Raw genomic sequence first — 16200 nt, forward strand, 5'->3', positions numbered from 1 at the left:
AGCACCACCCTGGGCTAAGCACAGAGCAGTGTACAATTAATGTCTGCTTGTGAAGAAGAAGGAGCACCTTCCAGCCTTCTTTGATGACCAAGCCAATATTTCTGACATTTTTTTGACATTGTTTCTTGAATCAGGACTACAGATGGGGCATGACTTCCTTCCTAGAGTGGGAAGAAAACTGGGATGGCAGATGGCCAGCCAGAAGGCCAGGACTCCCAAAATGCCTGATGCTGTCCTGTGACTGCAAAGAATGTAGCCAGGCTAGCCGGAACAGACTTTCAAAAGCTATTTCTACAAATGTACTATCAAGCCTCTTGGCAAGCTTTGGAGGATAAGGTCTTTTGTTCATTCATGAAGTAAATAAATAAACTAAATACAAGTGTAGAACTTGGAGGTCTCTGGAACTCTAACCTACCCTGTGTCTTTTTACTACCTTCACATCAGAATGGCCTGAGTTAAACATCTAATCACCCTGACCCTGAGCAAAAGGCTCAAGAGAGGCATATTTTGTGGACTTTTCTAGTGTGGAAGGCAAATTAACCAGCAGAGCAAAGGCCCTAGACTGGGCAGAAAGAGGGGCTCTGTTCACCCTGCCTATACTATTTAAGAGATGTTTCTATAGTATGGTGAAGGGTGGGGAAGGCCTTTCCATTAAGTCACTAGTGACTTTAAAACCAAGTTTCATTTTCCAAACACTGTTATCTTTCCTTCTTCCTCCTGCTCCCCGCTCCACAAATCCCATCTCCCCCGTGGTTAGTGCGGCTGCAGCTTCCTAAGGCTTCACCTGCTACAGCCTCGGTGCAGCTGCAAGAGGGTGTTATTTGCTTCAAAACAGCTTTGCAACCCCATGCACACGAGAGGAGGATAGAGATTCAGGGGAAGGGAAGGGAGGAGGAGCATGTCAGAAGGGGAAACAACAGCAAACAGAATTAGAGGTGAAATCCCACTGTAAAGGGTTCCTTCACTTTAACCACCTGCTGCGTAGTATCATCTGTGTGGATGGCAAGCTGCTGGAGGGCGGGAACCAGGTCTACCGCTTCCTTGAATCTACCGCCACAACCACGCCCAATTTCTCAGGCCCGTGCTTTACTGCTTTCCACGTGGCAGGAGCTAAAGTAAGTGTAATGTTCAGTTGTTCGAGTGAAACAGAAATAAATGTCTATTGTGACAAACAAGTGGTCATTCCTAAGCATTATGACTGCTTGTTAAAAACATACATTTCCCCAAACCTGGTGAATCTAAATCGATAGAAGAAGAGCCTGGGAATCTGTACTTTTACTAGCATGCCAGCTGATTCCTATCAGCAAGTTTGGGAAATGATGAGAGAGCTCTAGTCAGAGCCAGGTTCAAATTCCAGTTTTGGAACTTCTTAGCTGTCTAACTGGAATCTCAGTTTTCTCACCTGAAAAATAAGAATAATAATGCCAACTTCGTAGCATTATTAAAAGGATTTTAAAAGCAATTTAAAGAGAATGTTTAAATGTTTGTTCCCGTAAATGTTTGTTTAAAATGTTTGTTTGTTCCCCTTCATCCTGAAGACACTGGGAACTACTAAAAGCCTCTGAGCAGATCTTTAGCTTCAACCCGCTCTGCAACACTCAGACAAATGGCTGCCCAGCCTCTTTGGTAACACCTCCAGTGACAAAGAATAAAATTTACTATCTCCAGAAGCAGTTCATTCCACTTTCAGACAGTTTTAATCATAAGCTCTTTCTTCCTTATGTTGAGTTGAGATCTGCCTTGGGTGACAGAACAAATCTAATCCCTTTTCCACATGATAGGGTGACACAATTAGTTTAGATAAGGAAAGTAAGGAGGATGAGTAGGTGTGGGGGTCCATTTGGAACACACTGCTTGTTTGAGGCACTGGGAGGGCAGCTCCACTCACGTGTGCAACAAGTAGTTGATATGTGGGTCTGGAGTTCAGTAAAGAGATCAGAGTTGTCATTTACACAACAGGATTTGAAGCTGTGAACATAAATGACCTTGCCATTTATGGGGCAGAGCTAATGAAACGTATTGAGGAATGGTCAGCAAGGTAGAAAGAGAGCCTTTAAAGAAGAAAGCCGGTAATACACGGAAACAAATATGAAGAGATCAGACCAATGGCAGAGAATCAGTGAAGCAGTCACTACTGACAGAGTTGGGCTTCTGCCCCTCTGGAGCCTTCCAGAGTTGCTTGGAACCATACCACCATGCTGATAAGCAGATGCACACTTCCTTTCCTATTGAAAGAGAAGCAATTTGAAGAAATAGCAGCAGCAAGTACAGACGACTGCAATATTTCCAAGCCTGGATGCTAAGACCAGTTTCTCCAAATAAGGCTCCCATGCTCCTATCTTTGGGGGAAACACTGCCTAGTACAGTCCCTCCTGGAGATTGATCACAGTAAAGAACCCTGTTTTCCTCTGTTTAATCCTGCATTTGCCCAACTTACTGAACCACTGATTTTTCACACAATACTTAACATCTTGAGGAGCTAGTGTTTCCTGGCACATAATGTGGCAAATGTGGTGAGAAGAAGAGAAACAAGACAATAGTTTAAGGGACTATTGGTAATCAAGGGAATTTTTTTTCTTTCCTTATTAAGAATGGAAGAACCTTGAATGTACTTAAATGCTGAACAAAAGGAAGCTACTGTAGAGTAAAAAAAGGCCAAAAACAGGCACAAAAAGCAATAGAGCGAGCCAGGCTTCAGGCTTTGGTAGAGGGTTAGCTTAGCGAAATACCTCAGCTCGCTAATCTAGCCATAAAATACTATTTCCCTTGATGAACTCTAGCGATTACAAATGTTCACTATTCTAAACCATATTTACTTTCCTCTGAGGATACAGATATTATCTACATAAGGTTAAGGGCAGATGATATAAACTGTATAAACTGATTCACTAGAAACAGAGTGCAGTCTCCACCCTCCTCCCCAGAGTCAGATGGAATGCGTCCCTTGCCAGGACCAGAGAAGGGTGTTCCAGGTCTTCCAGGTTGAGAGCTGATGCCCCACTCCCCCTGCCCAGGCAGGGAGAGCTCTAGCACAGGATAGGTAGAGAGGGGAAATTTAGAAATAAAGCTCTCCAAAGAAACTGTCTTGCCTAAAGATCAGCTTCCCACACACACTGGAGTGCCACATCTGCGGGGGCTGGAAGCACGGGAATGGAACAATCCTGACCAAGTCACATAACTATTACCCTTTTGCGGGAGGCGACAGCATATTTCTGAGTCCCCCCATTGGCACCCCAGTGTCTAGGCTGCAGATCCAGAGCAAGGGCTTAGGGACAGAAAACAGGAGACTGAAAAGATCACCAGTGACTAGTCCAGCCTTCCTCCTGCTCTCCTCTCTTCACAACAAATGTGAAGAAAGCTGCTCTCAACACAGAGGGAGTAGAGCTGAGGGTTCATTTTAGAAAAGAACCATGAAGGGTTCTAGTGGGCTTGAGGCTCAAATCTGGGCTCCCTTGGCTCTTCTCCCTGTAGGAGGGTCAGGAACTAGCAACTGAGGAAAAAGAAAATCAAGCACCCGAGAGAAAAACTGCAATTAGCATTTATATCGGTTGGCTATGTCATCTCAAACCCCAAGGACAGAGTAGATGTCACGTTGCCAGGCAACTAGCAACTGTAGCCTCCCCTCCCCACCTTCCAGCTGGTATCAGAGGCCACTAGAAAAAGTTTAACCCAAGAGTCTGATACAAGCATTAAACACACACACACACACACACACACACACACACACACACACACGGCTCAGAGGAGTAATCCTACCACCTCTTTCTCCGAGGATTTTACCCTTGGAGAGGTACAATATGCTTGCCCCAGACTGCTGGAGTTTTGCCAAGAAGCCCAAGCAGGAAGAAGGAAACTATCCCTAATTCTAGGAGGAGTCCATAGTGTTCATTTAGCAATCCAACTCTCTAAGAGGTTTGTACTTTGACCTGACAAAGTATTATAATGTGACTCAAGGGTCAAAAGCTCAGCCTTGGACAGTATCTCAGAACAGCTTTCAGCAGCAATACACTCAATGCTATATATCCGTTCCACCCACCCTTCCTGTGGAAGATACACCATCCCATCCCATGTCCCATGATTCAGATACAGCAGACCAGTGCACAGGGAGTGAGGGAACACAATTAAAAAAAAAAAAAACCCAGAAAGCAGCAACCTGTCAGTTCTTTGGTTTCTTAAAAGAGACCCTGTACCAGAACACAGTGATAGCTGATATGCTCGGATACAAATTCTGATGTCTATTATGCATATGTAGAAGGGGGGAATGCCAAGTTTCCCCTCAAATCACAGATTGCAAGCAAAGTACTTTGAACATTTGAGTGCTCTCTGAATGCTGAATAGCAACAATCACCCAACAGTCTTTTACAATTAGAGCAAACTGAAAATTTCCCATACTGAGTCATTCAGGAGCAAAAAGGAAGAAGCCAGCTCACAAAAGGGAGGAGATACTGACCATAAAGTACACAACCTGAGCATACAGTGCAAAGTGTTGTTTTAGTACTGGGAGTACACACTCCCTACCCCACTAGTTAAACAAGAAGGGCTGGGTTGGCACGGAACTCCCCTTGTGCAGCACAAGGCCTGGTGCTCAGAGGTGAGACTTACCTGACGTACAAGGACCTCTTCTCACTCGTCCGCAGGGACCCAGACCCAGAGCTCATACTGCTGTTCATCATTTGTTCTCGCAAGTCATGTATCTTCGATTCAAAGCGACTGTATTCTGTTAGAGAGACAAGGGAAAGGACAAGAAAAGAATGAACCCAAGGAGTTGTACCAAGCCTGTGTGCCAGCGGCCAAAGAGCCAGGAGGACCCTTGGCTTCAAAGCAGCCAGAGCCAGCCCAGTCAATCTTTGCTTTGATAAGCAGAGTACCTCCTCCATGCACAGAAAGATTTCTCTCCACCCCCAGACTAGTAGAATGAAAGAATACACCTGAAAAAGGAGTAACATTTGGACATATCGAATGGAAAAACTCACTGATCCTTAAAAAAAATAACAACTGGAAAGAGGTTCCAGTGCAGCCTTCATTAATCTTTAGAGCAGGCACTAAGGCCCAAGGAGAGCAGATGGGAAAAGAGACTTTCCCGAAAAGTGGATTGCAGAGAACAGATGGCCCTGAGATGCAGGGTGGTGGGGCAGCGAAGGACCTGAGGCCATTATATCACTGTTAGGCAAAGATGATCTGTTTCTAGATGACTTGTTTTTTTGAGGGGGGACATTGGAATGCAGTACAAAGGTAAAAACAAACCTCACAATCAGAAGAGAAGATCACAAAGCTCTCCTGAATTATTTCCCTTTTAACAAACAGGGTCTTTGGCTTCAGTAACAATTGAACATTACAATAGAAATTCTCCCAAACCCAGAAGTCTGCTGACATCTCTCTCCTCCAAAACCATCTAGCCAGGGGGGTCATAAGTCCATGCCCAACTTTGTAGCCCACTGACACCGTTACAACAGTCTGAAAAAGCCTCATCATTCTGGAAAGGTGACTACAGGTTTACACCCGATGTAAGAAAACCTGACATAGGAAAACTAACTCTATCCATACAATTATTATAAAAGGCTTTTTACAGGGCTACTTTGCTGTGACACTCTCCTAGCACATTTTAAATATGATGTTCACATTTACCACAAACACACACACACACCCCGCACATTTTTCAGGTCTATAATTGCCAGTCTATAATTGCCACATAAAATGGGATATATCTAAGGCACAGACTGTGAAAATGGTAGAAAACAGGCATACTTCATTATGACAAGCTGATTTTAAAGGAAGTCACAATTTATACTGGGGGTTGAAGGTTGGGGAACTGCTTTAAAAAACAAACACATTTCCAGGAAAAAAGAATTCCACAAAAGCATTTTCATGCACCGCAGAGGGCTGGCAAGAAGCATCCCCATCTAGTCTGTAAGACTCTACAGGCAGAAAACAAAACACCTGTTCTAACACCTGACACTCCCCTTCCCTCAGCAAAGCAACCTGACCTTCAGCTGGGTATAAAGGGAAACAGTAAAAAGCCTAAACAGGAGGGAATAGGGTTCTAACTCATACAAATATCCTCTTCTCAACAAAGTTTCTTTTTGTTCACTCTGGTACCAATGAAGCCAACTGGTTAAACTCATGTGCTCTTTCATTCAGCACGCACTGGTGTTATGGTGATTTGTCCTCATTACTTACTCCTGTCCCTGAAATCCTGCAGGAAGCAGTTAAGTCACTGACTCACCCATTAAATGTTGGGGAAAGAAAAAAAGAGAGACAGCAGCTGGACAATGTCCCTATTCTGAGGGTTAGACGGCAACACATCAATATCAATGAGGCTTCCCAATCTAAAGGTAGAAGGTGGTGACCGATCTGTCATGGCAGCCCTGGATGGCCCAAGCGCGCAGCAGCAGGGCTCTCTACCTCTAGAGCCGCCCAGGCGCGGGTCCCGCCCCAAGGCTCAGCCCTCCAGCCCAGCCCTCTCCAGTTGGCTCCTTTCTGGCCCTCCTCCCCACTCACCGGCTAAAAGGAGACTGGGTGAGACAAAGAGATTTCTGACCAAGCAACCCCTTCTTGAGCAAGATAAGTAAAAGGCAGAAATATGCGTTGAACACAGAAAAAGAAAAAGAAAAAAAACCCACCACCCAGTCTATCCTTAAGCCATATTCCCCCTCTCCCAGCTTGTTTATATATTCTCTTCTTTGGAATTGGCTTGCCCACTGAACTCCAACTTAGCAGCCGGTCATGGCAGTTGCTTAGTAACTACATTTCTTAAATAACCCTTTAAAAACAACCGCCAAACCACCATTTCCTCAAAGCTCCTAATCCAAGGTTGATAACGCTGGGCCAGAGAGCCCACTTAAAATAGACTATAGAAAGAGAACAAGGCTATTGCTTTAAGGAAGCCACTTTCTGTTTTCTATGTGCTACTAAGCTTTCAAGTCTATTAAATAGTGTTTTATTCACTTTTTCCCCATTCAGATGATCCCCTTAAGAGTTCTAGCTGCTCATCGGTCTCTGACTTTTATTTGTAGAGTTATCTAATGTCCAGTAGGCACAAAGTAGGCTCCGAATAAATGATTGTTGGGTAAACGAGGAGCAGATTAAAAAACTCTGCCCAAGTCGATGCTTCTGTTCTCAAACTAATAAAACTAATGGTTTATTTAACTCATGGCTGCCAGCTTCACTGAGGGCTTGGAAAAGTAGTCAAGAAGTATTCCCATTTGCTTTTGTTCCCAAGGTGAATTGTTGGGAGCAACTGGAGTATATGTTTTTTAAACACCTTTTTGAGATGTTAATAACCCACAGTGGGCATCTGATTAACAAACTTTGTTTATAACAAAGAAAAAAATAATTCTAACAAAAAGCTGTTTAGAATAGTCTTTAGATAGTACCTCATCTTAATATTAGAGGCCTCATTTTCCAAGGACAAAAGCTTCACCTAAAAAGCATCTGAATTCTAAGACCTTACAATTTGCCAAGGTCCCTCTTTTCCCCTTCCACTCATAACAAAGCCGTTGCTGGAAGGCATCTCCTAGGCCTAAGTCTTTGCCTAAGAAGCCCACCAGACCAGCCTCTTTAATCCAAAAGGCCTACTTCAAACAGGTTATTTTAAAGAAACAACACTTATTACTAAAATCTCAAGTCTACTAAACTGTGTTATATTCATTTTTTTCCCATTCATATGAACCCAACCATTTGTGATCCACAAAGATATCCACGGTGAGTCAGTCATTGCTCCCTCATTCTCTTTACTAATCACAGAGAGAAAAGGGAGTGGGGTAGGGGACAATCAGGCATCATTCCCCGAAACAGGATTTCTCACTGACCCTCTGGGGTGCCTCTGAAAGATCAGGATTTGGGACCCTACCCCCTGATACACTGACTCAGAACCTACTGAGTGGGCCAAGGAATCTGTATTTTTAACAAGCATCAAGATAATTCCGATGCCAAATAAAATTTGAAACTGCTGGTCTTGATTACAGAATTGAGTTTTGTTTTGTTTTGTTAGTTCAGGGAAAAGATAAGGTAAGTATCCTGCAGCCTGTCTCAAAAGGAAGTTAGGACAAGAGGGTTGGAAAGCTCTCCAAAAAAAAAAAAAAAAATTGGCAATACAACTGCAAATTCCACGGGAAAGGAAAGTGCTAAAGAAGCCTCTGTCCAATATATACACTACCAAACGTAAAACAGATAGCTAGTGGGAAGCAGCCGCATAGCACAGGGAGATCAGCTCGGTGCTTTGTGACCACCTAGGGGGGTGGGATAGGGAGGGTGGGAGGGAGGGAGACGCAAGAGGGAAGAGATATGGGAACATATGTATATGTATAACTGATTCACTTTGTTGTAAAGCAGAAACTAACACACCATTGTAAAGCAATTATACTCCAATAAAGATGTCTAAAAAGAAAAAAGAGGGCTTCCCTGGTGGTGCAGTGGTTGAGAGTCCGCCTGAGGATGCAGGGGACACAGGTTCGTGCCCCGGTTCGGGAGGATTCCACATGCCGCGGAGCGGCTGGGCCCGTGAGCCATGGCCGCTTAGCCTGCGCGTCCGGAGTCTGTGCTCCGCAACGGGAGAGGCCACAACAGTGAGAGGCCCACATACCGCAAAAAAAGAAAAAAAAGAAACCTCTGTCCAATGTGCCTGCAAAGAAATCTAATGAGTTTACACTTTTTTAAATTATAAAAGTAGCACATGATTTTTTAAAATCTTTAACTTTTTTCTTTGAACATTCCTGTATCATTTCCCCATCCCACTACCCAGAAGTAACCAGTTAGGATTTTTAGTATGTATCCTTCCAGACTTACTTCCATGTATATATCGTTTATATACATACACTCACAACTCACATAGATTCACATGTTTTTTTCATTCTGATATATAATGGAAACCTATTCATGTCAGTACACAGTGATCTACCTCGTCCTTTATAATAGCTGCACAGTATTGCATATTATGGACAGACCATAATTTATTCAGTTGTATCCCAACAGACATACATTTAAATTGTTTATAATTTTTTTATATTACAATCAATGCTGCTCTGTATATTTGTACGAGCATTTCGATAGCATAGATTCCTAGAAGTGAAAATGCAGGGTCAAACTACACGCACATGAAAAAATTTGATTGGCACTATCAAAATGAACCCCAATATTCTGAAACCTTCATGACTGGAAGTGAGGATAAACTGCTAGTCTAAAGCTTCCAGCAGCTCTTCTGTTCCTGAAGAAGTAGAGGCAGAATTTACCTTTAAGGACAGATTGATCTTTTTGTTTGGGGGAAAAAACTCTGATAAGCCTTTTGGTTATGAAAAAGTAAAGCCAAGACTGCATTCTGGAATAGACAAAGAGGAACCTCAAATGTTCTCTGCATAATCACAGAAAAGGTCCTCCTGTGGGTGGAGCTGCTGATTCAAAGGGCTCGTCCTACCACCTATATGATACTTTATCTACCTCTAGAAATATCTACCTCTAGACTTGACCACTCTGCCTCCTCCTACTTAGTAATTTCATGCCAAACCTCCCTGGTACAGTAAATGACAGCCCCCTTCCTCCTGTGCACAACCAGTGTTTCCTCAGTGTTTTGCTGATGTTCTTCTAACTGCTTCCTCAATCCATCTTTCTTTCTAACTTCCATTGTCATTGCCTTTTCCTTTTCTCATGATTATTTTTATCTCTTGCCTGGATTTAGGTCACACTGTGTTATCTCTTCTCTGGACCACTGCTGTATTGCTCTAGCTGGTGGTCTGCCCCCAGGCTCTCCAAACTCCAATCCAGCTTAAGATTCTTATTTGAAAAGCCTTCCTAAAACGCCAACTTGTAGCCCTCTGTCCAGGTATCTATAATAACTCAACAGCAACTAAAGAACTTTAATATCTCAACTAAAATTTCAAAGACTGCTAAAACCATCATCTTGTCACTCTCAGCCGATCTATCCCATGTTTTATTAGACAGATCCTCTTTTGATCTAACCTGCCTGGAACTCTTGAACACAATTTGTTCATTCCTACCTATTATTCCCTTGTCCTGAAATTTTCCTCCCTGCCTGACACTGAACATCCTTTATGTCCTTCACCGCTCAGAAGTTTTATTCATTATTTATTCAAATATTAACTAAATGTCTACAGTGTGCCAGGCATTATGAGAGCTGATGGGGATATAATGGTAATCAAACAGTTCCTAGAAATTACAATAATGAAAAAAACAACTATTTAATTACAATTTTAATTACGATCGTGACAACTGCTATGAAGAAAATGCTACAAGATGAACAGGGTGACCCAATCTACTGAGTGGGGGGATGGGAGGTTAACAAAGGTTTCCATGAGGAAGCGACATTTAAGCTGAGACTTTAAGGATGAAGAGTTAGCCCGTGGAAAAGGGGTAAAGAAAGCATTCCAGACAGAAGGAACAGCATATGTGAGGGTACAAAATATCTGGATCACAGGGAAGTAAGGGAATACTGGCAGGAGATCAGACTTGTAAGGTAGACAGAGGTCAGATTATACATGACCTTGTGGACTACAGTAAAGATTTCTGCTTTCATCCTAAGAGTAACAGAAAGAAGTCACTGAAAGATTTTAAGTAAAGGAATGACATGAACATGTTTGTATGTGTATCACTATGGCTATTGTGGGGAGAATAAGTGTGGTGCCTCACATGTAGATTTAAGTTTCTTGACAGCAGAGGACCATGCTTTCTCTTTTTGCCTAGGCCCTACAGCCCCTAGGAGGGCCTGCTTTACAGCATCCAAACCAGCTAGCCCCCTAGCCTCTGCTCAAATATATCCAATGTTGGGAAGCTCTGTATTCCTTAATTATTAGACAACACTATTCAAGAGAAAATTCTTGGATTGAGGGCCATCTCTTTTGCTAGCTGGTCCTACTTTGGTGTCTAAAACAGTATAAAACATGATGGATTCTCTTCTGCATAACTGTATGAAGGAACAGTTTAAAAAAAATCAAAGAGCTGGGAAAGCCTGGAGCAGGTTCCAAGACTACTGAGTAAGACTGAAGAGAAGGTAGAGTGTGAACAGGGGAAGGGGAAGTGATGGAAGGTTAGGGGGCCAGATTATAAGAGTTTGAGATAGGACTTTTCTTACTAGGCTTTGGGAACCACTGTTAAGTGTTTAAATAGGAAAGTGATACAATTAGAACTAGGTTTGGGGGAAGATTATTCTGAGAACATAATACAGAAGGGAAAACAGCGACAAAGATAACAGAGACCTGTTCTACTAGTATAGACAATGACTTCAAAGGCTTGACATAGTGTGGGGGCAACTGAGGACAGAAAGAAGAGGCAAGAATCAGGAAATATGCTGGAGCTAGAGGAGAGAAAATCTGACATCTGACTGGATGTAGGGTGAGAAAGGATCAAAGGCAGCTTCTGAATTTCTTCCTGAAAGACCAGGAAAAGGTGGGATAATATCAGCCATAATAGAAACTGGCCATCATGTACTCCAAGTAAGTTCTCTATTCTCCAGGCTAAATACTGTTACTTCCTTAACCATTCTTCATCTAACATGGTTTCCAGGCCCTCCACTACCTCTCCCTTTTTAAAATCTAGTGCCCAGAACTTGTGGTGATGTCATTTTCTTTACAAAACTGTAAGCTCCTTGATGTGGTTTTTGTTTCCTTCTCAAAGTTTAGCATGGCAATCTGCACCCTTGTTGAGTCAACGATCTTTACTGAATGTGCTAACTCACTATAAAGATCCAACAGGACAAACCTGGACACTGTAATTCTCAAATTCTGACTCCTCAGGAACTAATGTAAGAAAAAAGAATACAAAACTTTCTCCTTCCATTGACCCCAAAATGGTAAAAACTGAACAACAAAACCACAAACCACTTCTGCAAAACACTAACATATCAGAGGTTTCAAGACCTACTTAATAGCCTAATAAAGCATCAAAGAGGACTGAAACTACAATATTCACTAATATGAAATGGACACATAACCAAGCCTCCAAATCCATCTCCCCTATAAGACTTTGATCTCAAATGCATCTACGTTCCTAATGACAGAAAAACTGTCTTCTCAGGATAAAAAATGACATTTGTCAGTAATTTGAAAAAGCAGAAAGGGGCTCAGTTTCTCAACCCATAGAAGACTTATGTGGTTCTATTTGATTATGGGTAGGAAAATGTTGTAGAGACAGGAAACAATGGGAAGCAAAAAAGGGTACTTACTCTGCATGAAGCACTGACTACCTATGGTTTGAATGAAGATATAAAAGGTAAATGCTCCAAAATAAAATAAAAACCATGCCTACCAAATTTGGAAGTGACAATGAAGCTGGGGAGACAACTGGATGACAGACTTCAGACACACAGATTGTGACAGGTAGGAACAATGGAAAGACGGGAATACAAATAGAATGCAAAAGAGAAATGTAACTTCCTGACCTTGAGTCCCCACACAAATACTGAGTAGGGAAGACAGGGCTGAATAACAGCATGTGTTTTCGTTGGCTATCAACACAAAACAAGGCAATAGCTGCCCAAAGGCTCGTTTGTTCCTATGGAAGTGAAGGTGTTCCAATCTCAAACTCATACAGCCCTCATTTGCCATTGCTGAGCTGCCCTGAGCTCAGAGGAATCACCCGTTGTGCAAATGTACAGAACTTGTGAGAGTCACAGATTTTGATGAGTATGAATTGTGTTTTAGGTTTCTACAGTTGCCTTTGGAGTGCAAACCCTCAGGATTTGTATGAATTACAAGCATCTGTCCCAACAACATAGCTCATGTTTTCAAAAGAAATGGATGGAGCCAAAAGTAAAATAAGCCCATCAAGAAGATACCTGTCAGTGTGGTGATAAGTACATGAATCGTCAAACAGCACAACATTTCTTGGAATCACAAACTTGTCTCTATAAAATAATATGAAGCCTATTACTTGGGTTAGTTTCTAATTATGGGGCCTACCATTTAAAGAATCTGACACCTCTAACAGAAGCCGCAGACCCGGACCGGAGCAGCTCGGAGGCAGTGAATAATAGCTCTTCAAGTCTGCAGTAAAAAATGGCCTCCAATAAAACTACATTGCAAAAAATGGGAAGGAAACAGAATGGAAAGAGTAAAAAAGTCGAAGAGGCAGAACCTGAAGAATTTGTGGTAGAAAAAGTACCGGACCGACGTGTAGTGAATGGGAAGGTGGAGTATTTCCTGAAGTGGAAGGGATTTACAGATGCAGACAATACTTGGGAACCCGAAGAAAATTTAGATTGTCCAGAGTTAATTGAAGCATTTCTTAATTCTCAAAAAGCTGGTAAAGAAAAAGATGGAACAAAAAGAAAATCTTTATCTGACAGTGAATCTGATGATAGCAAATCAAAGAAGAAAAGAGATGCTGCTGATAAACCAAGAGGTTTTTGCCAGAGGTCTCAACCCAGAGCGAATAATTGGTGCCACAGACAGCAGTGGAGAATTAATGTTTCTCATGAAATGGAAACATTCAGATGAGGCGGACTTGGTGCTGGCAAAAGAGGCAAATATGAAGTGTCCTCAAATTGTAATTGCTTTTGTGTGTGTGTGTGTGTGTCTGTGTGGTTTTTTGTTTTTTGTTTTTTTTTGTGGTACATGGGCCTCTCACTGTTGTGGCCTCTCCCGTTGCAGAGCACAGGCTCCGGATGCGCAGGCTCAGCGGCCATGGCTCACGGGCCCAGCCGCTCCGTGGCATGTGGGATCTTCCCGGACCAGGGCACGAACCCGTGTCCCCTGCATCGGCAGGCGGACTCTCAACCACTGCGCCACCAGGGAAGCCCTGTGGGTTTTATTTGTAATTGCTTTTTATGAAGAGAGACTAACTTGGCATTCTTGTCCAGAAGATGAAGCTCAATAATTGTCTGCATTGCTTTATATATTTTTTTTTATCAAAAATCTGGGTCTTGGTTTTTTTTGATTTATTAGTGTGAAGAAATAACTACATTCTAATGAAAATCAAGTTTGATATGTTCGTTTTGAAGTAGTACTGGGGAAGTTGTTGGGTTTGGGGGGGGAATTTTGGGGGGTTTTGTTTCTGTTTTGCATCTGTAGCACTGGTTACTTTGAACATATAAAAGCTTTCTGTAGTTGCTTCCTTTAGCAGAAAAGAACGTTTGATACCACGGTATAGTATTTCCTCTGCATTAGAGAACAGCTTTTCTAAATGTTCGGGAAAATCTCCATAGTCATTACTCAATCGGAATTTAGAATTTGCATTTAACTCATATATGCCTAAGGACCATTCTGGGTTTTTTGTATGTGTATACATATGTAAATGGTTGGGGGTTTTCTGGTTATTGTTTAAATACATTTACCAAAACAAAAACAGCCTTTCACAACCAGGGATAAGCCCATGTTTCTGGGAGTCTATCATTTTGAGCAATATAAGAAATCGCTTCAACTTCAATTGAAAAGTTAAGTCTTAACTTTTCAAACTAAATAATTTTGTAATTAATTAGACAAATTAATGTAAACAATTTAAATTGGATAATTTTTTAAAGCAGCCCTACCAGAATCTGCATCCATATCTACCATCATATAAATGCAGCTTTATATGTAAAAACCCCTGAAAGGAAAATTTTATCTCTGTCAACCCAAATGAAAAAACTAGAAAAATTCTGGTATGTGTTAATTAGCCAAGCAAGACTTAGTTAAATGGACATTTAAAGCTTCCTTTTGGCAAACCATTCTTTTATAAGAAGTTGAAATCCCTGTGCTGTGTTTACTGAAAGACTGTGATACATGGAATGTCTCAGACTTGTTAATGGAAACCTAATCAGATGGTTAGAGATGTTGGCAATTTAGGATCTGCAGGAATAAATGAGTGAACAAACTTTACTAATCTAAACTTGACCTGCATGTTTTTTCAAACTTTACCCCAACCCATTCCTTACATGTAGGCTCAATCTTCTCAGTATTTTGGGTTACTGGTTCAGCAGAAGCCAGGAAAAACAATAACTTGGTAGTAATCAGAATGTTACTCAACTGTATATTGTTTACTTTATTGTAAATACTGGTGAACAGTGGTCAATAAATAGTTTTATATTCAAAAAGAAAAGAATCTGACACCTCTAAAACTAGACAATTTCTCAGTTCCCTTCTAATTTTGACATAATTATGATTTTAGAACCAAATCAATGAGGTCCATAAGAAATCAAACCTAGGACTAGTCTAATAAAAAATTTTAATATGATCTACAAGAAGGAAATCTTCACATCTGCAAATAATCCTAAACTCTTTGGGTCAAAAAAATACCAATTTAAGGAGTATAAATTGCAAGAAAAAGAATTTAAGGCTATATGAGAGGGCAGAAAAGTTGCAAACAGACCTCCATATGGGCAAATGCTGCTTGAAGAAAAATAATTTCAGCTCTACTTTTAGAACAATGGGCTCGGAACTATGACTAAACCAGAACAGAAACTTCAGTGTCATTGTATTCTGGTCCCTGCACTGTCACAATGTGCTTCCTCACCCATACACACACATTACCAGGGTCCTGATGCTGGGAATAAAACAGAAAACAAGACAAGCCATATCAGCATGCCATAAAAAAAATCCAGATTATCCCTACTGACTGGATGTTTCTGTCCCCTAAAGAGCTTAGTGATTATGCAGGAAGGGCCACTGAGCAAAAGTGCTATACTATATAAATGTGCCATGACATTCAGCCACCTGGTCTGAAACGAGTAGAATGAAAAATGCGTTGATCTCGCATCAAGCTAAGAAGAAGTTTTTCATAGGACCTGGCCATTGGCTCTCCTCACCCTGTTCTAGATCACCCAACAGATCAGGGTAAAAGCTTCAAATAGGGCCTTTTCTCTAATTCAAAAGAATTTCATATAGTATATTCAAATGCAAGATTAACAAAGCCTTTAGCTCCTTTAACCCATAAGTCAAAGTCTATGTAAGAACCACCCCAAGACAAAACACCTCATCTAGAAAACATGAGAATGAATACCTTGCCCTGAAGGTAGCAGGTACTCTTGTTCACAACAATCTTTTCCACTTAACAGAAATGCTGCAACACAGTGACTGAAACACACAACATTTTATGACTAAGCTTGCTAACTTGAGATAATATAACTGATTTCTATGTTTTGTTTTGTTTTTTATTTTTTTTGGCCGCAGCCGGCGGCTTTCCCCCCACCAGGGATCGAACCCGGGCCCCCTGCAGTGGAAGCATGGAATCGTAACCACTGGACCACCAGGGAATTCCCTGATTTCTATGTTTTACTAT

General features: G+C 41.6%; 1 protein-coding gene and 1 pseudogene across 12 annotated transcripts in view; one reads left to right on the forward strand and one right to left on the reverse strand.

Annotated features, from left to right (window-relative positions):
* DLG3 (discs large MAGUK scaffold protein 3) overlaps positions 1-16200 on the reverse strand; it is a 64832-nt gene that overhangs the window by 20482 nt on the left and 28150 nt on the right. For all 12 annotated transcript variants that reach the window (XM_089904418.1, XM_089904422.1, XM_089904420.1 and 9 more), the window contains one exon: positions 4603-4717. In XM_089904418.1, the coding sequence (XP_089760544.1) occupies positions 4603-4717 (115 nt within the window). The remainder of the gene's footprint in view (positions 1-4602; positions 4718-16200) is intronic.
* On the forward strand, positions 12941-13836 carry LOC149744286 (chromobox protein homolog 3 pseudogene; annotated as a pseudogene).

Source organism: Delphinapterus leucas, chromosome X (assembly GCF_059928025.1).
Source record: "Delphinapterus leucas isolate spDelLeu-1000000601 "Yukka" chromosome X, BTC_Dleu_Yukka2, whole genome shotgun sequence".
NCBI lineage: Eukaryota > Metazoa > Chordata > Mammalia > Artiodactyla > Monodontidae > Delphinapterus > Delphinapterus leucas.